At 51.0% G+C, this 23,043-nt stretch overlaps 9 protein-coding genes across 9 annotated transcripts; 4 read left to right on the forward strand and 5 right to left on the reverse strand.

Annotated features, from left to right (window-relative positions):
• Positions 1–22: 22 nt before the first annotated feature.
• CC77DRAFT_404279 (polysaccharide deacetylase family protein) lies at positions 23–1,525 on the reverse strand. Its single transcript, XM_018531578.1, has 5 exons — positions 1,244–1,525; positions 1,126–1,186; positions 995–1,074; positions 340–944; positions 23–286 (listed from the first exon to the last, which is right to left on the reverse strand). The coding sequence occupies exons 1-5, from the start codon at positions 1,286–1,288 to the stop codon at positions 94–96; spliced, it is 984 nt and encodes a 327-aa protein (XP_018381303.1). The 5' UTR covers positions 1,289–1,525; the 3' UTR covers positions 23–93.
• Positions 1,526–1,593: 68 nt separating this feature from the next.
• CC77DRAFT_1024315 (amidase signature enzyme) lies at positions 1,594–3,391 on the reverse strand. The gene is made up of 4 exons (XM_018525847.1): positions 3,370–3,391; positions 2,973–3,301; positions 2,358–2,915; positions 1,594–2,311 (listed from the first exon to the last, which is right to left on the reverse strand). Exons 2-4 carry the CDS (start codon positions 3,132–3,134, stop codon positions 1,763–1,765), a joined length of 1,269 nt encoding a protein of 422 aa, XP_018381304.1. The 5' UTR covers positions 3,135–3,301; positions 3,370–3,391; the 3' UTR covers positions 1,594–1,762.
• A 719-nt stretch (positions 3,392–4,110) lies between these two features.
• On the forward strand, positions 4,111–6,689 carry CC77DRAFT_404506 (FAD monooxygenase-like protein). Its single transcript, XM_018531583.1, has 3 exons — positions 4,111–4,455; positions 4,502–5,409; positions 5,476–6,689. Exons 1-3 carry the CDS (start codon positions 4,226–4,228, stop codon positions 6,342–6,344), a joined length of 2,007 nt encoding a protein of 668 aa, XP_018381305.1. The 5' UTR covers positions 4,111–4,225; the 3' UTR covers positions 6,345–6,689.
• Positions 6,690–7,264: 575 nt separating this feature from the next.
• Positions 7,265–8,713, forward strand: CC77DRAFT_1034427 (MFS general substrate transporter; the record flags this gene model as incomplete). Its single annotated transcript, XM_018526871.1, has 3 exons — positions 7,265–7,281; positions 7,341–7,516; positions 7,584–8,713. The coding sequence occupies 3 exons, from the start codon at positions 7,265–7,267 to the stop codon at positions 8,711–8,713; spliced, it is 1,323 nt and encodes a 440-aa protein (XP_018381306.1).
• A 494-nt stretch (positions 8,714–9,207) lies between these two features.
• CC77DRAFT_1012582 (hypothetical protein) lies at positions 9,208–11,868 on the reverse strand (the record flags this gene model as incomplete). The annotated part of the gene is made up of 3 exons (XM_018523775.1): positions 9,208–10,342; positions 10,393–10,673; positions 10,723–11,868. The coding sequence occupies 3 exons, from the start codon at positions 11,866–11,868 to the stop codon at positions 9,208–9,210; spliced, it is 2,562 nt and encodes an 853-aa protein (XP_018381307.1).
• Positions 11,869–13,118: 1,250 nt separating this feature from the next.
• On the reverse strand, positions 13,119–17,695 carry CC77DRAFT_1065456 (hypothetical protein; the record flags this gene model as incomplete). Its single annotated transcript, XM_018528813.1, has 3 exons — positions 13,119–13,601; positions 13,653–17,200; positions 17,254–17,695. 3 exons carry the CDS (start codon positions 17,693–17,695, stop codon positions 13,119–13,121), a joined length of 4,473 nt encoding a protein of 1,490 aa, XP_018381308.1.
• Positions 17,696–18,082: 387 nt separating this feature from the next.
• On the forward strand, positions 18,083–19,521 carry CC77DRAFT_997899 (12-oxophytodienoate reductase 1; the record flags this gene model as incomplete). Its single annotated transcript, XM_018536522.1, has 3 exons — positions 18,083–18,425; positions 18,473–19,077; positions 19,125–19,521. The coding sequence occupies exons 1-3, from the start codon at positions 18,183–18,185 to the stop codon at positions 19,519–19,521; spliced, it is 1,245 nt and encodes a 414-aa protein (XP_018381309.1). The 5' UTR covers positions 18,083–18,182.
• A 650-nt stretch (positions 19,522–20,171) lies between these two features.
• CC77DRAFT_945542 (hypothetical protein) lies at positions 20,172–21,428 on the reverse strand (the record flags this gene model as incomplete). Its single annotated transcript, XM_018535026.1, has 1 exon — positions 20,172–21,428. One exon carries the CDS (start codon positions 21,426–21,428, stop codon positions 20,172–20,174), a length of 1,257 nt encoding a protein of 418 aa, XP_018381310.1.
• A 737-nt stretch (positions 21,429–22,165) lies between these two features.
• CC77DRAFT_1053600 (cytidine deaminase) lies at positions 22,166–22,870 on the forward strand (the record flags this gene model as incomplete). Its single annotated transcript, XM_018527753.1, has 2 exons — positions 22,166–22,301; positions 22,367–22,870. 2 exons carry the CDS (start codon positions 22,166–22,168, stop codon positions 22,786–22,788), a joined length of 558 nt encoding a protein of 185 aa, XP_018381311.1. The 3' UTR covers positions 22,789–22,870.
• Positions 22,871–23,043: the final 173 nt, after the last annotated feature.

Below are 23,043 nucleotides of genomic sequence, written 5' to 3' on the forward strand. Positions count from 1 at the left end.
TAGGCAGGCGGGAACGTAGACAGTGGTCACACCAACGCAGACAATGACAGAAAGACTAGTGACATTCGCAACTCATTGGCTTCTCTATCATCGCTATTGGGGCATTGGACCATCGTAATCAAGCAGTGAATATGCCTTCCCCTCCTTCTGTAGCTTGAGAATCTCACCACGCGGTGACGGCATCATCGCGTTCTCCGGCACCTTGTTGTTCTTCTTAAAGTCGTCCGCCATCTGTTCCATTGTCACCCACTCGACACCCTCATGTTTGTTGATATGCTCGATAATCCTGTAACCCTTGTCAGCGCCCTTGTCAATGATACGACTCCTCACTGAACATACCTCTCATGCATAAGCACGACATGTGGCCTTCCACTAACATCGGGATGAATTGTCATGGGAAAGACGAACTCGTCGTACTCGCGATAAAAGTAGTCGAAGTGGTCCATCCATATTTGCTCCACGTCCCTTGGATTTACCCATCCGTGGCTGTTTGCACTCTTCTTCATGAACATCATCGGCGGCAAATCGTCGATATACCAGCTCCCCGGTATCTCCACCAGTCCAGTCTCTTGCCCCTTGGTAAGGGGCTTCATCCAGTCTACTGCTTTTTTGCTGTAATCTATTTTGGTCCACTCATCGCCCGTACGCAACCAATAGCAGCGGTGGTCTTCGTGCGACATGGAGTGATCGTATTCGATGCCGTAGCTGAGGAGAAGCTCCGTGCCTTCCTTGGAAGTTTCCCACCATGGAGCTACAGAACCGCGTGGAGGTTTGCCATGACAGAAAGCAGTGAGTTGCTTGTAGGTCTTATCGAGAACGTCGCGCTGTTGCTCGAAGGTCATGTCGGCAGGGTTTTCATGTGAGTAACCGTGGAGCCCGATTTCGTGGCCCGCATCCCGCACGGCGGCGCAGTCTTCGGGAAAGGTATCAAGAGAGTGACCTGGCTGTAGAACGTTAGCGAGACACATCGGTTTCGTGGGAATGTGGAATTTACGATGAACCATGTTGCTTTGATCCCGTACTTGTCGAAGAGCTTCAGCAGGCGTTGGGTTCCTATCGTCCCAGCCCAGAGACCTGTGCTCTGTAAGCTACTGTCAAAATTCTTGTCTCAGACGGGATACTAGCCTCTGCTGATATCGCTCGTAGAGTCTTCACCCCCGTACGAACCGAGCCAACCAGCAACAGCCTGTGAATCGCCCAGTCAGTGACCACGCTCATGCTCACTACGTACAGGATGTCTTACGTCAATGTCAACACCATAGCTGACGAGAACCTTCTTCTTTCCCATGGTGCTTAACGTTCAAGATTCAACAATGCCGCAGCCTGGTGGAAGATAACGCAGTTGTATAGGTAGAAAGAGTCGATGTAAGGTTCGGCCCAAACGCGCAGCAAGAACGACAGTCGCATAGCTCATGATAGCACGTGTAGCTACCCCGCTTATTTTCGGGATTGTTGATGCAGGGTAACCCACTTGATGAAGCTGATTGCTCAAATGGAAGGTGGGGGGATCTTATGATTCATCGTACCTGCCGACGGCTGCTGAGGGTCTTATCAACGCGTGTTCGCGTGCACACGTGCGCATCAGCCCATTCTTCAGAATTCTGTTCAATGCTTCCAACATTTGGACCTAAGCTGTTATGCAGATTGGGATACGTCAAGTCATTTGGACGGCGAAAACAACTGCAATAGTGAACAGGCAGATGGCACGTGATGTTCAGAAGACTGCATACCCGAAATTCCATGGGATATTACAGGAACGGGCCTAGTCCTGCTTCTTCAGTATATCATCGATGGCTGAAGCCGCGCCCAGAGCCTTCTCCTCCTGCAGTCTTCGAGCTACGACCTGCACACCTATCGGCATACCATCCATGCCATCCAAATCAAACGTCTGCCAATTCCAGTCGTCCAGTGCATTCCTTGGCTCATATTCGCTCATCCTCTTCGCAGCTTCTCCATCAAGGGTTTTCGAAACTTGACCAGCAGGCAGGACGACAGCCGGATAGTCGATGAAGTTGAACACCTTTGTATATCCGACCCACTTGCATTTTCGATGAGGGACGGCAGAATGAGGCATGACAGGTGTAAGAAGGACGTCGATTGGTTTGCCAGAATTGGCAGACTTTGTTGAGTTCCAGAGATCGAGGTAGCGCTTCTGCAATGCAAGCTTCATTTTGTTCAACTGCCAATAATCATAAACCGAGATCGCCTTGCCTTTGTTGACAAGAGCTTCTACATGCGGAATGAATGGTTCTCCGCCAGCGGCAACGTCTCGTCGAATGTCCTCGCCACCGTCTGCAGTGTAGTACTGATCCTGAATCTGGTCAGCTTGGAAGTGAATGATTTGTCTTGATATTTACCATGATGTCAATACACTCTTGATGAAGGCTACCTGGAGCCCACTCGATCACTTCATGTCCAGCTTTCTCAAGCTTCATGGCGACTTCGGTTAGTACGCGGGCAATAGGTGGATGGCATTTCACAACCCCATCATCACGCATGATAGCGACCACCAGTGGTTTCAAACGCGCACCTTCATAGGCTTCTGACCGCCACGGCACTGGGCAGCACTTTGGATCTTGTTCCCAAGGAGTTGCATCAATGACAGCTTTGGTGACTGCCGTTAGCGAGTTCATGTTCCGTGTCATTGGGCCAATTACGGATGGAACATGCTCTTGACCATCGGTCGACACGGATACTCCTTGGTACGGTAGGCGTGTGCTACTAGGCTTCAGTGCGTACAGGCCATTCATGTGAGAAGGTATCCGCACGCTGCCTCCAATATCCGTACCCCAACCGATCACAGTGCCTTGGAGCGACAAAAGCGCAGCCTCTCCGCCAGTTGACCCACCAGACGTAAAGTCGGGGTTCTTCGGATGAACGGTGAGGCCCCACAAGGGATTGTCGGTTTCACACCACTAGAAAGCTTCAGCGTCCAACTACCATTCATACATGGAAATTGTGGCATGACATACCATTATACTCTGTGGCAGATTGGACTTTGCAACAATGATTGCGCCCATCTCCTTCAACAAAGATACCAGCACGCAATCTTGTTGGGCCGGCTTGAAAGCGCGCCCAACATAGCCTAGAGTGCTGTCGTAGCCCTTGACATCAAACTGGTCCTTAAGCGTCATGGGTACCCCGTGGAGGGGTCCCAGAAGCTGACCGGTTTCGCGAAAGTAGCTGTCCAGTGCTTTTGCCTGCTGAATCGCATCGTCGAAGAGAATCTCGGTAAGGCTGCGCAAGTCAGCAATTGCTCCGTGGTGCGGGTAGGGCTACGATTGTGCACGTGCCAATTCGTCTTGGGTAGATGTTAGCGACGTTCAGGGACTAAAGTTCGAAGCTTGGGATAGGAGTGGGGCGCCGTACTCGTTGGTGGGCGTCTATAGCGCTGGAAGATGTGGCGTGAGAATGGTATGATAGCTGAGCAAGCCGCGGACCTCACCGGTTGATGTAGGCAGAAAGCAGCTGCGATGCCGTCACAGCACGCGACAGAATGGCCTTTGGAATGATTTGGGCATCATCGATGGCCGTCAAAGTTTGATCGCTTCGGGGTTCGTGGTTTCCGTGGGGTTGCTGGCGTTGTTAATGTGTGACTTTGTTGCACTCAGGCGCATTGTACCTCGGTTGGCGTTGCCTGAGCATTCGTGAATCTCTGGATGGCATCGTCCCGTGTTATTCGCTTCTTCGTGACTGTCTGCAACCATTGCGGCATCTCAGAAGTCGTCATGTTGACTGTAGATGTGATGCTGGAAGACAGCTCTGAAGGTCTGGAAATCAATCATGCACACATCAACAGCGCCCGCGAGCCTAAAACAGGTACACGACGTCGACATGGTATAGATAGCGGCATCTGCAGACCCATCGGCTTCTGATACTCCTCGGAGGCGCACCGTATTGCTGGTCAACGGTGGGGGGAACGATGCAGGGATGCCGAGGTGGACGGGAGCGCACTTCCCACCCGCTGGACTGAACGCGTTCACGGCGGAGTGCATGCGTCTCTTGCGACCCCTTGCGTCGCATCACCCCATCACCGAAAACATTTTCGCATGCAGCAGCACGTTGACGCACTTTCCCAGACGCCATGGCATTCTTCAATGGGTTGAAAATGGACGCATGCTCGACAGACAATCGGACGGTGCCCCTCCATCCTTCCCACGTACCTGCGGACCCCCATCTTTGCTCCTAGTGGCTGGCCGTCCCTGACAACAATTGACTTTATAGCATGGCTCCTTCGTTATGGAACCTCATGAAGCGTTCAACGTCCAACAGCCCGCCGTCATCGGTAAGACAGAAGATGGCACCCGGTATTGCAATCCCAGACGCCGAGTCCCGTTCATCGGGAAGTAGCTTGGAGGTCGCGTCGCAGTTCTCGTACACCAAGAACGATGACTACTCCAGCTTCATGAGCGATGTCATGGTAGTCGGCGCCGGACCAGCTGGTCTGATGCTTGCGTATGTCATGTCATGCCGAGTAGAAAGAGCAATCTGACACCAACAGTGACAACCTGGTACGATATGGTATCAAAGCCCGCATCATCGACGACCGACCCGACCGCACTTCAACGGGACGCGCCGACGGGATCCAGCCAAAGACCATCGAGACTTTGCGCCAGATGCGAATCGCTGAGCCGCTGCTACGCAAGGGTGTCAAGATCTATGACATTGCTTTCTGGAAATCGTCGGCCGAGAAGTCGCTTCACCGCACTGGTCGCGAGATTCACTACCCACCCGTAGTCGATTTGCTTGATCCATACATACTGTTGGTACACCAGGGCATGGTAGAAGGCGTTTTGGAAGACGATCTACGGGAAAGAGGCGTTGTTGTCTCCCGGAACACGGCCTTCGTCGACTTTGACTATACGCCCATGTCCATTCGTCCACTTACTGTCAATTGTCAGCAAGACGTCAACCACGCAAAGAAGACTTTCGCCACGCGATACATAGTTGGATGTGACGGCGCCCACTCCAAAGTGAGAAAGACAATACCAGGTGCGACCCCAGTGGGATCGTCGACCGATGCTGTGTGGGGTGTACTGGACGGTGTACTCGATACCGACTTTCCCGATATTTGGAGTAAAGTGGTTATCCAGTCAGATGCGTTAGGCTCCGTACTGATGATTCCTCGCGAGAGGGGTTTGACCCGTCTCTACATCGAACTGCGGCCAGGATCTACAGAGGCGATTGGAGCGCAGCAAACCACACAAGAATTCGTGCAAAAGCGAGCGCAGGCGATACTACAGCCATACAGGCTCGAGTGGAAGAACGTTGAGTGGTTTGGGCGCTACAAGATCGGACAGCGAGTCGCGGCGCGCTTCACAGACGACGAGCGACGGGTTTTCATTGCCGGTGATGCTAGTCACACCCATTCCCCCAAGGCAGCACAAGGAATGAACACATCAATGCATGGTAGAATCTCCCCTGTACGAACCTGCCTGTGAGACATACACTGACTTGGTACTTTAATATCTTTAGATGCCTGGAATCTGGCCTGGAAACTCAACTTTGCAACGCGTGGTCTTGCGAAGCCTGCGTTACTCGACTCCTACGAGCAAGAACGACAGAAAATCGCGAAGGATTTGATCGACTTTGACTACGAGCACGCGAATGCGTTCCATGACGGAGACCCGGCAGCGCTCGCGGCAAATTTCACAAAGAACGTCGCGTTCATTTCTGGCTATGGCGTCAGCTACGACCTTAACACCCTCAACGTTCAAGCGAAAGGTTACAACAGAGGTCATCTGAAGCCAGGCTACCTACTGCCACCTGCAAAGGTTACGCGCTACATCGATGCCAACCCAGTCGATGTGCAAACCGACATTCCTGCACTTGGCCAGTTTCGTATTTACTTCTTCACTCACAATATTCGCACGTCGATGCCCTTCTTAGAGACAGTTTGCCACGCGCATTCAGGAAACAACTCATACGTTGGGCGTGTCACGGCTGCTGGTAACGCCTCGTATACCGTCCAGCCACCTCTCGCAGCACCTCACGATCAATTCGTCCTTCCTGAACGGTACACACCCGTCAGCGGTGTCTTCACCTATGCCTTGGTGACCGACGAGGATCGCAACAACTTCGAGATACGAGATCTACCAGCGGTACTTCGTGAGTCTGCGTTCACGTTATATCTCGATGACATTCCCGAGAAGGACACGCGAAAGCAAACATGCATGGACAAGTGGCTTGATGGACTTGATGAGAAGGAGGTTGTTGTGGTCAACGTACGTCCAGATGGCTATGTTGGCACAGTGCGGAGATTCGTTGATGGCACCAAGGAGAATGGCATGGCTGCTGTGCAATGGATGGACCAGTACTACGAGCAATTTCTGAAAGACACGTAAAGTCTACATATTCGGTTATGTTGGTTGTTTTCGGTTTTGTGTGCATGGCTTTGGAGTTCCAAGGAGAGGCCAGGGTATTGGCTTCACGCGAATAGATGTATGACTTAGCAGTGTTCTTGTCTCAATGACCCCACACCTTTTCGTTCTCGCACTTGACTCACACATACTCCGATTCTGGAAATCTTGTTCATACAACGTCGTGTAATCTTTCCATTAAGGCTCAGTATTGTAGGTGTGATACAACGAAGACTCATTTTCTTACATGCTTATTTCCGCATATTTCCGCTGCAGCTAGCCAATGTCATGCACATAGCAGTTCCCCCACTCTTATCAACATCTCCTCGCTCTCGCTATCATCCTATCAATGATGACCTTGTTGAGCGTAATCCTTCGCTCTAAGATATGCGACTCATCTCGAACAATGCCGCTATGTGCTGCGCTGCTGATGTGTCTAGCCAGCGTTACCTAGGTATGCAACAGAGATGCATGCAGACTGGGGTCAAGAATGGGAGGTTACGAGGCGTGTGATACATACCCACGTAAAGGGCGGGAGGTGATATGACAGCACGCTACTTAAAGACGGACTATATTGTTTTTTCCACAATCCAGTCGAACACAGCGTGCATCCGACACTTTGTGCAATATCCGTAATTGCTTCAGCTTCACAGTTGCCCCGAGGCGCCATACACCATGCCGATCGAACAGCAAAGAAACATCACCATGGCAGATGAGAAGGCTCAGAGACTATCAGAGTCCAGCTTTTCGAAGGAAGAAGCCGGTATGGTAACTGATGTCATTGACAAGAAGGCTGAGAGCAATTACGGTATGGCGTTCCCAGGCTATCATCGAGCAATGATCATGTTCTGACATGTCGTGTAGTGCGAAAACTAGACTTTTACCTTTTGCCTTTTCTCTCAGTCATGTATTTTTTCAATAGGCAAGTTCACTTCCTTGGAACCCACCTCTGTTCTATACAGCTAGTTGACTCGACCAAAGTGTTGACCGTTCGAACCTGGGAAATGCGAAAACGGATGGTATGGACAAAGATCTTGGCTTTACCGGCGAACAGTATAGCTTGTTGATCCTGCTGTTCTACATCCCAAACGGACTGTGCGATCTTCCGCTTAATATGTTGACGAAGAAGTGGAGTGGTAGGGTCATGCTTCCATCCCGTAAGTCGATATCCTCGCGTTCCAGCACCATCAGCTAAATAAGACATCAACTAACAATCAATTGTAGTGATGGTGGGATGGGGTGCGATGGCCCTCCTCCAATGTGCAGCACACAACTTCGCTGGAATGCTCGTTATACGCATTCTGCTTGGTGCTTTTGAAGCCGGATTCTTCGCAGGCGTCGTCTTCTACCTCACTTTGTTCTACACGCGTGGCGAACTCGGCTTTCGCATTGCGCTTTTCTTCGGTAGTGCACTTCTCGCGGGGGCTTTCAGTGGTCTAATTTCCTTTGGAGTCTTCCAGATTGACCATGCTCAGATCCCAGGCTGGAAGTTTCTCTTCATCATCGAGGGAGCACTTACGGTGGTGCTCGCTCTGATAGCATACGCTTGGTTACCGGCAACCCCTCAATCAGCCTGGTTCTTGACTGATGCTGAACGTACTGTGGCTGAACGTCGCACACTGCGTGACCTGTCTTCATCCGGTTCTCACGAATTCAACATGCGAGAGTGTTTCAAAGAGTGGAACACGTGGAAGATGTTTCCCTGGTGTGTCGTCGCTTTCACCTACCCTGTCGCTTTCAGCACAACGTCGAACTTTTTGCCTCAGATTGTCCAGCGACTAGGATACTCTGTCGTCAAAACTAATCTCTGGACCGTGGCGCCCAATGCTGTGGGATTTGTTATCTTGCTCTGTATAACTTATAGCAGTGATTACTTCCGGGAACGCACTTTCCACATCTGTGGCGCTCTGTGCATCTCTCTCGTCGGACTCGTCATCCTCGCCACAGTCGATGTTCTCGGCAACAAAGCCGTCGCATACTTCGCCTGCTTCTTGCTTTGCGCGGGGGCATACGTCCCTTCTTGTCTTGTGCACTCGTGGCATAACAACAACAACCTCAACGAGAATGCTCGCGCTGCGACAACGGGTCTCATGGTTGGGCTCGGAAACCTTGGGGGTATTGTTTCCGCCGCGACCTTCAGACAAGAGTACGCACCCAAGTATTTGCCAACGCTGTATGCAACGGCAGCATGCAATGTTACGTGTATTTGCTTTACATTGTGGCTAGGCGGGTGGATGAAGCTGGAGAATCGAAGGAGGAACAAATCGCAGGGTGTTGTGCTCAGAGCCGAGGACGTCAAGACAAGTGAGCTGGGCGATGGAGAAGATAGTGAGAGGTGGAGATACTTTACTTAGAACAAACTCTGTAGAGCTCGAGGTAGCATGGCTGCGTGGCTGACCACAAAAGACTTCCACATCTCAGTCCATATACGTGCTTTGTGCTCATCTTCTACATTGGGTACTATGGTCTCAAATATTCCTTGGAAGAGTGAAACTTCGACTCGTCTAGCCCATCGCAAAAGCCGTTGCTGTCTTCATGGAATGTACCGCAACAGTCGCCAAACCAGGTAAGCCCCACCAGCAGCGCGTATGAACCTCGTTCATCCACCCGTGAATCGTTTCATACTCCCTATCAACTCATCAGAACGCTATACACTCATGTCATCATTACTACTTCCAAATATTCTTCTACCTTCTATGTTCTCCGCGCGGTTAGATACCAGGGAACTGGCTCATTAGTTAGTTTGCAGCATATATGGAGATTTCAGTCATTCAATTAATGCAAGGCAAGAAAATTGTGTAGCAAAAGACGAAGGTAGAGCAATTGTCAAGTACTAGATGATGGCATTTCATAAGCCACCAAGACCTGCGCCCCCACCAACTAACCGCCACTGCACTAGACCTCTCAGCACCATCATACCATCGTGGACAACGGCCCATCGCACTTTACTCAAACATCTGCTCACAACTGCTGCAAGCCCGTTTGTACCCCTCTTGCCTACACTGCCAGCGACAATGCGGTCACCGCCAGCTTCAAGGAGCTTTTCGGGCTGAGCCCCGAGAACAGTGTCAAGAAGTGTCTTCATCTCCGCAACAGGATCCCAAATAATCTCATCGTCATCATCTAGATGCTGGAGGTGCTGCGGCAGCTGATCTTCAAAAGAAGGAGGTGGTGTTGGTCGAGCATACCACACTCCCCAAACTACCAACGTACCGAGGTACACAGCCCAAGGGTGATGCCATAGTCTTCCTCCCCCGATATCCGAGGAGCTGAGTTCTCCGTCGAGAATATCCACCCCTTCGCTTACAAGGGCGGCAGCGTGCCAGACTGCTTTCCCAGCTTCTTGGATGTTTTCCGCTACCCATTTCTTGACCACACGTTGAGAGCGCGCGTAGTCGTGGCGGGCCACCGGGCGGCCTAGTATGTGGCGGGCGCCGGCGTAAATTTGTAGGTCGAGGAAGGGTGTATGAAGGAGTATGTGCGCGGAGTGGTACAGCGCTAGTGTGGCGGTGCGGTAGACATGGAATTCTTTAGCCAGAGGGTGTATGGATGAGGGAAGGGAGGAAAGATATGTAGTGCAGAAAGCTGTATAATCCGCGTGCCAGGCGACATAAGAGGTCGCGAGACGAGTTTGCCAATCGCCTAGTGGATTTGACTCGACGACTCCTAATGATGTCTGATCGCGGCGTTGCATGTCCCATGCTACTGACATCAGGCCATGAAGGAGTAGAGATCGTGATAACGCATTCAAGTTCTTAGGAATGGTGGCAGCGTTTGGATGAAGATACATCTTCAGGCATGATAAAAACAACGGAGTTGTTGGTTGCTTCTGCCTTAATTGGTGCCATGTCTCCGCTGAGTCGGCCTCCCAGATAGCCTGATCGCAGGGCATGTTGGAGCGAAGTTCAAAGGCGGACATGCATAGTGACTGACAGAAAAGTACTGCATGTTGCGTGTCCCACATGAAGCATAGAAACGCCAACCTGCGCACTTTGAGCAAAGCGCCATGGGGGTTCAGTTGATGAATACATACCTCTTCTTTTGCTCTGCTTCGCACCATGTCCGCCAGTCATCTTCAAGATCATCTGTTGCCTCTTCCGGTGTTGGTGGCCGGATGATTTGGCAATCGCTTCGACGAATGAGGTTGATGAGCAGGCCGTGAAACAAGTGTGACATGTCGTGTTGCTTCTGACCGGCTCTACTTTTACCAAAGCACTCTACTAATAAGATGGTTTGGAGTACCCAGAGATCTGGCTTCGCCGAAAAGCCAGCATTTGCAAAGATTTGAGGTCGTAGTACATCATGAATGCATACCTGATATGGGTCAGCTAGAATTCAGCTGTGAAGGTGCGCGTATACTTACAGCAAGTTGGTGTGCATCTTTCTCTCCATATGTTGCACCCAGCAGCAACACTGATGCAAGGAGTAGAGTATCAACTTCTGATGGATCGAACGTAGACATGTGAATCAGCGGGTATGTGGTGTTGAAGCGTGTGAAAAAGAGATCGCAGTATGTTTGCAAGCAGGATAATGAAAGTAGCGGGTGATCTCGCATGACTATACTACCATCTGGTACGGTAGGTTGTATGATGTCAATGAGATCGAGTAGCTGCTGACGAGCCAGCTCGTCAATAATTGGCAAGCTTCGTGATGGCTGGAGTAGAGACATGGGTCGCTCCACATCCAAAACAGAATTGCTGTCTATCGCTGATACTAGGACATTTGATGTTCCATCCATAGAAACAGCCTTGGCACCGGAAGGCATGATAGTATCAGTAGCCAACTTGTCTCCTTCGTCGAGTGGCGGCGTGATTATTGGTGCACTTGGTGAGTGGGGATGAGGGAGTCCATTGGATTGGGATGGAAGCGAGCCAAATTGGCCAACTGTCGACAGCGATGCGTCTATATCCATATGGTCCAAATGAAAATCCAGAGCATGACTCGGCTGAGAGATATTGTTATTCCCCATGGACAAGGCAGGAAATGGATCTCCTACGATGGGCTGTTGAGCCTGATCGTTGCTCGTCCAGTCCATGTCAAAAAGCCAATTGTAGTTGCTCATGGTTGTGAAGGGCGCATTAAAAGAGCTTGCCGTATCTGGGTTGAATATCTCGTCGAATGGCGCATTGTCGAAGACTGCAGAGACGAAAGGATCGCTTGAACCGCTTGAACCACCTGAAGCGCTTGAAGGCTGCGTGTTGTCGTTAGACCAGAAACGCTGATCTGTAGGCGAGTATGAACTGGACGTAGAGATGCTGTTGGGATTGAGAGTGATCGATGGGTAATGAGTTCCGATGCCGGAGTCGTTGTCATCAAGGGAATGAGATACCGACGGATTGTTTGATGTTGGTGGCGATATAGGAAGACCTTGATGTGAGAAAGAGTTGAAGTCCGGCAATGACTGCAGTAGGTCTTCACTTTGTGGTTGCGAAACAGACCGCGTCTTCGGACCGTCGTTTGATAAGCTAGGTTTCTTAGTAACTATTTTGCCTTCGGCATCTTTCCACATTCGCTTTCGAGTGTTCAGTATTCCGCAGCCTTCGGCACCAGCTTCTTCGTCTTTTTGACGATGGCGACTAATATGCCTCTCTGCGCATATATGTTAGCGACCAAAGAGTGGCGTATTTGCATTTCATGATTCAAGATAAGGCCGTAACGCCTTGAGGGTTTAGGAAATCATGCAACCAAGCAGAAAGCATCCAATGCGCGAGGAAGAAGCAATGTAGTCTACAGGCCAAGGAAACAGTGCATCATTCTTACCAAGAAGATCTCTCCGCTTAAAGTGAGCCCTGCATCGATCGCAAGTATATTCCCCAGTCGAATGATTCAGCAAATGTCGTTGCAAATGCTCAGCCCTCGTAAAAGACCGTCCACATCCGTCATTCGTGCAAACAAACTTCTTGCCCTCATTCTTGCTAAGATTCCTTCTCTTGCGTCCACGGGCTCCTGAACTCGCACTGTCGACAGTAGTGGATGCCATAGCGCAGGATCAGACAAATTGTTTCGATGGTCTGATAGAAGGATGGGGGCAATGGGGATGAAATGGGGTGAAGAGAGGCTCAAGAAGCCGCATTACGGAATACTACACGATAGCGCGCGTCGGAAAGAGGCATGCTTATCGGAGTCGAGAAGTCCGACTATCGCGGCCGAGTGTGGAGTTGAGTCGTGCCGCTAGTGGGCGGGGTTGCGCGTGGTGGCGTAGGCTTGGGAACGCATCCTCAAGAGTGGGGGTGAGGTTTTCCATCGCAGACAACAGCCATGGAACTCTCCCAACCGATTTGTTCTTTTTTTCATATGTCCTACTTGCAACTCGAAGCAAGTGCGTGGCCAAGATGCTGCGAACAAGATGGCTGATAGTCGGGCTGACAAGGCGGAAAGCGCGGAGAATTTGCGGTTATCTCCGCTGGGCGTGGTTCCCATGCGGGCAGACTATGGAGGCCTAATGTGGAGTTGTCGTGATGGAGGATACGCCAATGGCAGGGGGCGGTTTATGTGAGCTGCATTGAAGATAATCAACATGGTTGGTGATAGTTGTTACTCTATCGAAGCCCGACGCGACACGACGTTTTTGACACACTTGCAGCGCACTCATTAGTCATGGCACAAATGAGCTCATCGTTGTCGGCTCTGCTTTCCGATCTGCTGCGCGATAGGCATGTCTCAACCGATAACGTTGTAGCGAACGCTACTGTAGGAGACTTCACATTCAAGGATGCTTCTCTGATACCCGAACAAAAATGCGTTGAATCAAGGACTTGCTTACGCCACAGCGACCAGGAAATTCGTCTCTCCCTCTTTTCTTACCGCTCTCGCCCGGTCAACAAGATCATCGCCAACCGCTAACCTCAATCTCTCACATGTAGCCGGGCTATCCAGATTCCAGCCTCCATCATCCTTCTTTCCATTCATCTTCCTTGCTGCCACGACCGCCTCTCTCAGCGCAAAGAAGACTGTTGATCCCAGGAACAAAGGCGGTTCACCAATACCTTTAGAACTTTGTACACTTCTCAAGTGATTCCATGATAGTGGGTTGCCGTCGTTATCATGACGGAGCATGCTGGCATTGAAGACCTGCGGGATATCGCTAAAGCCGGGGATCTTGTATGTACCAGGGCCTCGAGTGAAGAGCTGACCGGTTCGGGTCCATAGCGTCTCTTCGATAGTGAAGAGACCTTGGCCTTGAATGAAAGCACCTTCAATTTGCCCATAGTCTATGGCAGGATTAATGGAGTTGCCGACGTCCTATAGTATTATTAGCATGTCGGAATGGATACATATCAGGATAAGGCATACCATCATTATGTCTGATCGGAGCACGGTATGATCGCCAGTGAGAAGATCAAGCTCAACTTCTGAGCAGCACGCTCCTTGTGTCCAGTAGTAGTACATGGGCTTGACAGTCTCTAGGTTTGTATCTCCCCAGGTGTACCCGACTTTAGGCATCTTCCAGAAGCCATTTGCAGCAAGGTTAATACGATCGACATAGGCGGCATGAGCGAGTGCCTTGAGGGGTGCATCTTTCCCTAGCTTCTCGCGATACGGCTTCAGTCGCTCGTTAATCTGGTCGCATGCGTTCTTGACAGCCATGCCGTTCAAATCAGATCCAGAAGACGCAGCGGTAGGAGAAGCATTTGCAATCTGGTAGGTCTGGCTGTCTTGGGTGTAGATCGCATCGAGTGGGGTACCAAGCTCTTGCGCTGCGATTTGACACATCTTAGTGTAGAGTCCTTGACCCATTTCCGTTCCGCCATGATGTAGCAGCACACTTCCATCGTGGTAGATCTTGATGTATGCAGCCGCCTGATTGAGATGCAGAGCTGTGGCAAAGCTGAGACCAAACTTCGAGGGAACGAGACATATGCCTCGCTTCCTCCATCGGTTCTTCGAGTTGAAAACCTTGATGGCCGCCTTCCGGTTCTCGTAATCAGCCGACTTGCTCAGCTGGTGCAAGAGCATCGGAACGTGCCAGTCCTCGTCTATCTTTTGGAAGAACGGAGTATGTTCCCCAGGCTTGTATAGATTTTTCAACCGCAGCTCATCGACATCCATCCCTAGACCTTCTGCGATGTTGTACATGACGGTTTCCGAGAAGTACATGCCCTGAGGCGCGCCGAACCCTCGATACGCGGTGTTACTATGGATGTTGGTCCTGCATACGTGACCACGCAGGAACACATGTGGACACTCATAAGAGTTGTCAAAGTGCGTCAAGCATCGGTCCATAACTGCTCCGCTCATGTCTTGGGAAAAGCCACCGTTGTTGTACACATCAGCTTCAAGGGCGATGAGCTTGCCCTCCTTTGAGACTCCCACCTTCCAACGAGCCTGGAAGGGATGTCTCTGACCGCTAAGTAGCATGTCCTCATCGCGGTTCAGCATGATGCGCACTGGTCGCTTCTCTTTTCTGGCAGCTATTGCGGTATATACCGCGAAGGGCACGCTACGCGATTCTTTTCCACCAAAGCCGCCTCCCATACGCTTCACACGTGCGTTGACGCGGTTGCTCGGCACACCCAAGACTGAGCTCACAAACTCCTGGGTCTCCATGGTGTTCTGCGTCGACGACCAAACTTCCATAGCTCCGTCTTCTCCGGAAGGTATCGACAGCGCTGCGTTAGTTTCGAGGTAGAAGTGCTCTTGCCCGCCTAGCCTGTTCACACCTTCAAAGATCCTGTCACATTGAGCGAAAGCGTCTGCCATCTTGTCGTCGATCGCGAGGCCTTTCCTTAGGAACTTTCCATGTGGATAGTAGCTCTCGGCTGCGATGGCTTCGTCGATAGTCAGGATTGGAGGTAATTCTTCATAGTCGACCTTCACAGCTCGAGCGGCCGCTTGAGCTTCCAGAGCCGACTCAGCGTAGACCATACCAATGACCTGGCCGTGTGAAAGTACCTTATCTTCAGCAAAGAAAGGTTCGTCTTTCTTGATCGAGCCCCAAATGTTGACATCCGCGGGGATGCTATGTCGGTCAATGTAGCCGACAACGCCAGGCAATTCGAGCGCTCGGTCCCAGTCGATGCGCAAGATCTTAGCATGTGCCTTTGTTGACATGACGAGTCCACCAAACAATTCACGGTCTAATCGCGGCATGTCGTCAATATACTCTGCTTCGCCAGTACACTGCTTCAAAGCAGATAAGTGTGCTACCTGTTTGCCCACCACACGTTGTTCGTAAGGATTGTAGTTATCTCGAGCACCACTGGAGATCTCACGGTGAATCTCATCAATCACCTGCTCATCGACGTTGCCCAGACCGAACTCAGCGGCGGACTCATGCCAGAAGCGGAAGAAGAGCGACAGGGTGAGCGTTTTCCGGTAGTCAGCCATGCCTCCTGGAACGCCATACGGAAGATCGTAATCCTGCAGCAATGCTGTAAGAGCAGCATCAAGAGTTCCCGAGTGAAACCAAGGCTTTCCTAAGAGAGCCTTTTGCGTCTTCGGTGACTCTTTCGTCATAGGCGCCATGCCACCGTACACGATCGAAGCGTTCTCTACTAGGCCTTCCGAGTCAAGACGCACTCGAAATGCAGCCGTAACAATTGCTATGTCGTCGTCCTTACGTTTCGCTTGCTTGTATGCTTTGAGAACCTCTCGTGAACCTGGTGGAGATAAAGGAATTCGAATGCGATGGAGCGCTGCATCAGGCGGGAGAGTTGTAGTCCTGTAAGCGACAAAGAAACTTGACATTGGAAGATCGACGCGACCATCCTTCTTGTTAACAGCTTCAAGTGTCGCTCCGGCTGCGACTAGCACGGGATTAGCGTCCGAAATGGGCGATGCAGTCGCAATGTTGCCAGCTAATGATGCAACATTGCGAATCTGGCGACCCGCAAAGTATCGCAGTTGTTTACGAAGGGCCTCCAGCACCATTGCACGCTTCCCAAGCATTGCATAGACCTTCTTACAAATCTCTTCCAGCTCGGTAAGCGGTGTGTTTGCGGCAACGACAAGCTCGTTCCCTGCCTCAAGCTCTGCATACATTGGCAGTTTTGTCTGCTTCAGCTCTGATATATCCGAGATGTAGACAGAAACAGCAAAATCGGAGTTTTTGAAGCGAACTTCCACTTGAACCTCGCTAGCACCACCGATAAGCTTGGCTGATGGGTACGCATCTTTCAAATCTACGAGCTGCTCAAGCTTGGTAGGTCGAAACCAGATCTTCTTGTCGTTGCCGTAGCATAGCGGCTGTGGCTCGTACTTCCATAGCGCGGGAGGAAATATGAGCTCAGTATCTGGAACGTACTCTAAAAACTCGATCGTGGGTATCCCTTTAACCGAGTCTGCCGCTGGTGCCTCCACTGTAGATGTAGTGGTCTTCGTCTCGGCAGCAGCATCATGCTCCTTACTCTTCAGTGGTTTTGCGTAATCGGCGCCGCTGATAGCAGGATCTGCTTGAGGCTGTTTCTTGGCATCTAAGATGACTGGCATGTGCTCGTCTTCCGATGCCGATGTAGGCTCCGTTGGAGGCGATGAGACGTCCGACTTGGTGTCTGTGGAGCTACTATCGGATGGTGTGTCTCTACAACAGCCACCTGGTCGACCGCAGGAAACTTTGGATGGACCAGCGCAGCCATTGCGGGTCAGATCGAGGACATCTTTCTCCAACTTCTCAGATTCGGTAGTCGTTGGCTCGTCCTCCTCTGCCAACTGACCCTTCAAATCCTCAGTGACGAAAGTCTTCGCAGCTTGAAGTATCGGCTTGTAACCTGTACATCGGCACAAGTTGCCATCAAGGTGACCTTCCATCTCAATCTCACGAGCGCTGAGGTGAAACTTCTTTGTCTCCGGGTTGTATGCGTTGCGTACCACTGCGTAGAGACTCATAACGATACCCGGTGTGCCTGTTATGTGTACATCAGCACAGATCCTGGAACCGCGATTAGGTATAACCCACAAAAACCACATTGGCTGCCGTGCAACTTCGCTATCCTTTCTTGTAGAGGATGTGGTCGGTGGACATTGCCGATACCTTCGACCGTAATGACATGTTTGCCATCAATACCAACCAGGGGAAACAAGCATGCGTTTACCGACAGATGTTTGATTCTCTTTTTCTCAGACTGCCAGTCTGGAACCTGTAGGACAACGGTGCATGCGCCGCATCCGCCTTCGCCACATCCCAGCTTCGTACCTTTGAGGTTCGGCTGAGCGCGGATGTAGTCTAGCAACGTCCAGTGCGGGTTGGGATTACTGATGACCGTTTTCCGTCCGTTGATGTACGTTGTGATATCTGGTGTTCGGAAAGTCGTCTCGATGAGAGGCGTCAGGGCTTCCGTAGCGGAAAGGCCCCGTGGTGGATGGGCTGCACTGCTTTTTGGTGGAATCGGCAGAGACATGATTGGAGTCGAACCTTGACAGAAAGCGATGAGACGGTCAAAAACACGATACCGACTTCATGATATGGTCAGCGAACATGCGCTTCTGCAGCATTCACACCTTCCTCACGTAATGCTATCGCTGATTGGACATGAGGCGAATGTTCCGATGATAGACGATTTCGCCTTTCCGATGGCTAGACCCGTAATACCCCACTCTTGGACCCCAGTTCAGCCGTGTAGTACAGATGGCTGCTTGTGCCCACACCGCAAACATCACCCTCGTCACATCTCTTGCTGAATCTGCCCCTCCCCCATTTCTGCATCTGCAAACACCACTTACTAACATGGGATCTGCAATGATGAAGACGACTGGTTTTGAAATTAGCGTCAGGTACATAGGAGACCCTGAGCAGCGACCATGTAGCTGTTCAAAATCTTTTGTGGTAGCCACGATCCCATACCTTCCCCTTTCACAATCTCTAGTACACGTTTGGAACTTGCAAATATGCCGAAAGCAAACAGCCCGACTGGCTTCCAGCCACTCAAAGAGACTGCGCTTTTTTCGCCGTTCAAGCTAGGCCCTCTGCATCTTGAGCACAGAATCGTGCAGGCACCATTGACACGTATGCGAGCCACCAAAGAAGAAGAAGGCGTTTTCGTGCCCAAAGAACTACACGTTGAGTACTACAGCCAACGCGCGAGCAAGGGGGGGCTGCAATTAACAGAGGCCACTGACATCGCCAAATACGTAAGTCGTTCGCAACTCGTTGGAGCAAACGTGTTGACTTGCAGCAGGCCAGCGGATACCCAGGTGTACCGGGCGTGTTCTCTGAATCTCAAATCGCCGGTTGGAAGAAGGTAACCGATGCCGTCCACTCGAAGGGCGGTTACATCTTCTGTCAGCTATGGCATACCGGCCGTGCTAGTCCACCGTCGTTTCGGGCCGGAGCGCCAACTGTCAGTTCAAGCGACGTGCCCATGGAGGGCAATTGGCTTGACGGCGTTGCGTGCGCTGACCATCCACCCAAGCCGCTGACTGTCGAGGAGATTCAAGATTTGACAAAGACCTGGGCTGAGGCTGCGAAAAAGGCTATCGAGGCTGGATTTGACGGCATCGAAATCCATGGCGCGAACGGATACTTGCTGGACCAATTTCTGCACGACAACGTGAACAGAAGAACAGACCAGTACGGCGGATCGATAGAGGGCCGGAGCCGCTTTCCTCTTGAAGTCATCCAAGCGTGCTCAAAAGCCATCGGTGCTGACCGAGTTGGTATTCGTCTCAGCCCATACAACTACTTTCAGAATACCAAGGACAGTAACCCTAACGAACACTGGGAGTACCTGTGTGAAAAGATAGCATCGCTTCCGGAGGGCGAGAAGCCAGCCTATGTTCATATGTGAGCTGATCAACTTCGATAGCCAAATCAATACTGACAATTGCTAGGGTCGAACCGCGTTTCGACGAAGTCCTAGACGAACAGGCTAAGATGGACGCTCTAGCCGCATACACCACAAAAGGAGGCAAGGGCGTAGAAGCGGAAGCAACTGTGAAAGTTAAAGGCAATACGCTGGTGAACTTCCGCAACATCCTGCAGAAGGGTGGTGTGAAATTCATCGCGGCTGGTGGCTTCGACAGGAACAACGCCGCGCCGAAGGTCGAGTCTGGAGATGCTGATCTTATTATTTTCGGCCGGTGGTTCATCGCAAACCCTGATCTTCCCAAGCGCCTCGCTGAAGGTCTGGAACTAAATCAGTACGATCGCAACACATTTTACGGCGCTGATCCACCGCAAAAGGGGTACACGGACTATCCTTTCTATGCGCAGACGGTGTCTGCTTGAGCGGTTATCTGGGCACGATGCATTAGTGGCGCTAGCATGATAGTCGCATTTTCTGCGTGCTGATAGAACAAACTGCAGTCTCCAAAACATGAATGTATGCATATGTGAGACTTGCAGCCAACGTTCAATTTGCTTGTCGAGATGGAGTTGTCATCCAGATACGCGTCCCTGGAACGCGAAAGTGGCGCGTCATGACGTATTAGGCCGAACCGGGTTACATTAAATCATTCAATACTTGGGAATTGCAAAGCTAGCCAGTCAAAACCCATTCCCAATCCCAAAGGCAAATCAAGACGTGATGACCAGAATCACATTTGTGCGCTGCACATGGCTACTGTCTTACGGGTTGACAACTATAAAGCATCACACAGCCTGCTTTCTTCTATACGTAGAAACACTATGCGCTCGAGGACTGTCATGATTATTAGGCAAGACTACAACAGGCGAGATGCCCGAGTTTGGGGTGGAGCCGATGATGCGCAGCTTCATACCATAGGAGCCTCTTTGGTGCTACCACAAAGGCGACAGCGAATTACCGCAGGACTTGGTATCGTGAGAACGTGGAATAACATCCTCAGGACCAGCAATCACTGCCTTGCAAAACAGATCGATGACGTACTGGTAAGATCCGCGACTACTCATACCCTACTCTACGTCATTGGATGTAACTTCTCAAACTCCCTCACAACTTCCTCGACGAGAAAAATGTCTCTGCCATTTGTAAACCCCGTAATCAGGATTGGCCACAACCGGCGTGCAAGCACCAGTTCCGAACAGTATGCCTCCTTCGAAAAGCTCTCACCAACAACATTCTCGAACGTCCGCTTGGCTTCTAACAATCCTGCTTCTTCTGGTTCAACCAATGCTTCACCATTCCACATGAAGGACGGAGCGCTTGTGCTCAGGAAAGCTGGCGCAAAGAGCGCCAGGTCCCAATCCATGATAGCCGTGATTTCCACAGTCGATTCCGACGTAATGGAAGCGAGGAGGTTGCGCGGATTGAAATTGCCGTGGTAGAAATGGAACGGCAAAGAATCAGGGATAAAAGCTAAAGCGTGTAGTATCTCGAGCATCTTGATGATCCTACCCCAGAGATCGTCACAAGCGGGCTGTTTTGCCGCAATAGCATACGCACGTTGACGGGTGCAGAGGTTGAGCAAGAAATCTTTTGTACTCTGAGGTTCGGAAAGTGAGGTGCTGACGCCCGTCGAATGAGTAGTAGCTCGGGTGCGAGGGACAGGTATTGGTTCAGTACTGATGATATCGTGCTTGAGATCGTAGGTGGTGTTGCGGGTGCTAATGAGGCCAGGACACCTGTTCTTGATCTTTCTTATATCTAGAATGATGTTGGAGATAGCTCGGACGGCGCTGAGTTGCTGTGCTTGGTTCAGTGTAGGCCATAGGTTGCCGAGAGGCTGGCCGGGTAGCCACTCCTGAAGCATGTATGGGTAACCTAGAGCATTCTCTGCGCCTGCGTCAAAAACGATGACTTTGGGGACAGGATGTCCAAGCTTATAGCCCAAGTATGCTAGGGTAGTGACTTGATGGTGCATGTTTTGAGTAGGATCGCGCGGAATTCGCAACACGAATTGCCTTGAATGGCTTGTACATTTCTTTCGACCTGTAAGACATGGCTGAATCATTTCACGTATAGCCTGAATCGAATACCAAGGAGCTCCCGGCGGCTTTTTGCAGAGCCTGACGCCGACGATGCGGTTATGTCGACCATCACGCATCTGGTATATCTTTACGTTATCGGTGCAGTAATCAGGGAAGAGATCGAGCATGAGCTGTTTAACTTTGTAGCGCATGGTTTCGTAAGGCTCTAACTCGTTTCCTCCTTCCCCTTCTTCCTGTTGCTCTTTGACTGGCGACTTTATTGGAATATTCTCAGAGACATGATTCATCTCTTGGTTCTCCCGGATCACAAATGCAGCATCGCGTTCCATTCATTCGTTCTCGACGTGCGAATCGCTGAAAGGGATGATATGAGCCATTGTGTTGGCTCTGAGTGAGATCTCTGGAAGGATTACGCTGCTTGTAATGATCCTCCGGAGGAGTGCCGACAACCAGCATCGCTCCGTTTTCGGAGTTGCGCACTATATGGGTTGACCGGAAGAGTAAACAGCTGGTGTTGTGAGCAAGCTGAGCTGAGGCTCCATTGTTGAGGTAAACGACGTGTATGTCTTTGTTTGAGTAGCAACAGCGTCATCTGTGTGCTCTTTGTGGCAGTTACCTGCTGAACTCAACACTGTCAAACAAGAACACTATGCAAGCTTCTAATCACTTGTAGACGACTCGGTGTCTGAAGATGCTCTACTAAGCGAAACTTGGGTCCATCAACTTCATCCCACTCTAGTATCGCTGAGAGGGACGCGGCAGTGAGAGACGTGGCATAGATAGGGAGGTTGCTCGATTCAAGATGCATGTTTGTTAGTCCGTAGACGGTATCTTTCAGCAAACCCAGGTAGTGGCTAGGAGCTGAGCAGTAGTATGTTTGTATCTGACGAGAGCTGTCGGAGGTGGCCGGACCTTCCTTTGTCGCCATAGTTTGGACCCTGCGGCAAGCCTCGGCCCGCGTCATCACGTTTGGCAAAACTCCCCCACGTCGCGTCGCCTCTTCTCTTCTTCCCTTCTTTCCACCATGTCAACAGTCACGATACCAAAATTCAGCCCTGGTGAAGCTGTGACAGAGCAAGATGGGTTGATCCATGGCGTTTCGGCGCAGGAGCTGCAGGTGTTGGGGGAACAGTGCTTTGATGCGAGGGCCAGAGCTTATTGTATGTGGCAGTAGTAATCGAAGAGATGCTCAATAGAATGCCATGCTGACAGGATGTTTGATCAGGCCCATACTCCCTTTTCCGCGTCGGCGCATCCCTCCTCCTTACCACATCTTCGGCGACGGATACATCTGCAGCCCACACTATAATCGGCGCAAACGTCGAAAACGCGTCCTACCCTGTCGGCACTTGCGCGGAGCGCGTAGCCATGGGTACAGCTGTCATGGCAGGCCATCGCATCGGAAGCTTCAAAGCCGTTGGTGTAACGACCGACATTGACGACTTCTGCTCGCCGTGTGGAATGTGCAGACAGTTCCTGCGAGAGTTTTTGAAGCTCGAGACACCCATCTTCATGTTCAACAAGGAGGGCAAGTGGATTGTGAGAACCATGGGCGAGCTGCTTCCGCTCAGCTTCGGGCCCGATGTGCTGCCACCGCGGGAGGAGTTGAGGAAGAACCAGGAAGACGACAAGGCGAAGACGGCGTGAAGCATGTCATCCTCGGAAGTGTTGATGTATTCTCTGGTTACCAGAACTAGATGATAGACTAGATACGACAAGTTCTGAAACCCTGTTATATGAAATTCGAATTTCTGCTTGTTTCGAGCTTTGTATTGAAAGCATATCCATCCAAGTCGTCTAAGCACATAGATACCATGACCCTTCCCCTGCCCCGCGGCAGCCACCATGCAGCCCGATAAGGTCCCGATAAGGTCCCCATCTCAGCCAACAATCGCACATGTA

This window comes from Alternaria alternata (assembly GCF_001642055.1).
Source record: "Alternaria alternata strain SRC1lrK2f unplaced genomic scaffold CC77scaffold_23, whole genome shotgun sequence".
NCBI classification, from domain to species: domain Eukaryota; kingdom Fungi; phylum Ascomycota; class Dothideomycetes; order Pleosporales; family Pleosporaceae; genus Alternaria; species Alternaria alternata.

Bases quoted from the DNA above. Each gene is read 5' to 3' on its own strand.
- CC77DRAFT_404279 (XM_018531578.1), bottom strand. From the start codon at position 1,288: ATGGGAAAGAAGAAGGTTCTCGTCAGCTATGGTGTTGACATTGAC. The intron at 945-994 runs GTAAATTCCACA...AACGTTCTACAG, and splicing joins TCAAAGCAACATGGTTCATC to CCAGGTCACTCTCTTGATAC. The intron at 287-339 runs GTATGTTCAGTG...CAAGGGTTACAG, and splicing joins GTCGTGCTTATGCATGAGAG to GATTATCGAGCATATCAACA.
- CC77DRAFT_1024315 (XM_018525847.1), bottom strand. From the start codon at position 3,134: ATGACGCTTAAGGACCAGTTTGATGTCAAGGGCTACGACAGCACTCTA. The intron at 2,916-2,972 runs GTATGTCATGCC...GAAGCTTTCTAG, and splicing joins ATCTGCCACAGAGTATAATG to TGGTGTGAAACCGACAATCC. The intron at 2,312-2,357 runs GTAAATATCAAG...GACCAGATTCAG, and splicing joins AAGAGTGTATTGACATCATG to GATCAGTACTACACTGCAGA.
- CC77DRAFT_404506 (XM_018531583.1), top strand. From the start codon at position 4,226: ATGGCTCCTTCGTTATGGAACCTCATGAAGCGTTCAACGTCCAACAGC. The intron at 4,456-4,501 runs GTATGTCATGTC...TGACACCAACAG, and splicing joins CCAGCTGGTCTGATGCTTGC to TGACAACCTGGTACGATATG. The intron at 5,410-5,475 runs GTAGAATCTCCC...TAATATCTTTAG, and splicing joins AATGAACACATCAATGCATG to ATGCCTGGAATCTGGCCTGG.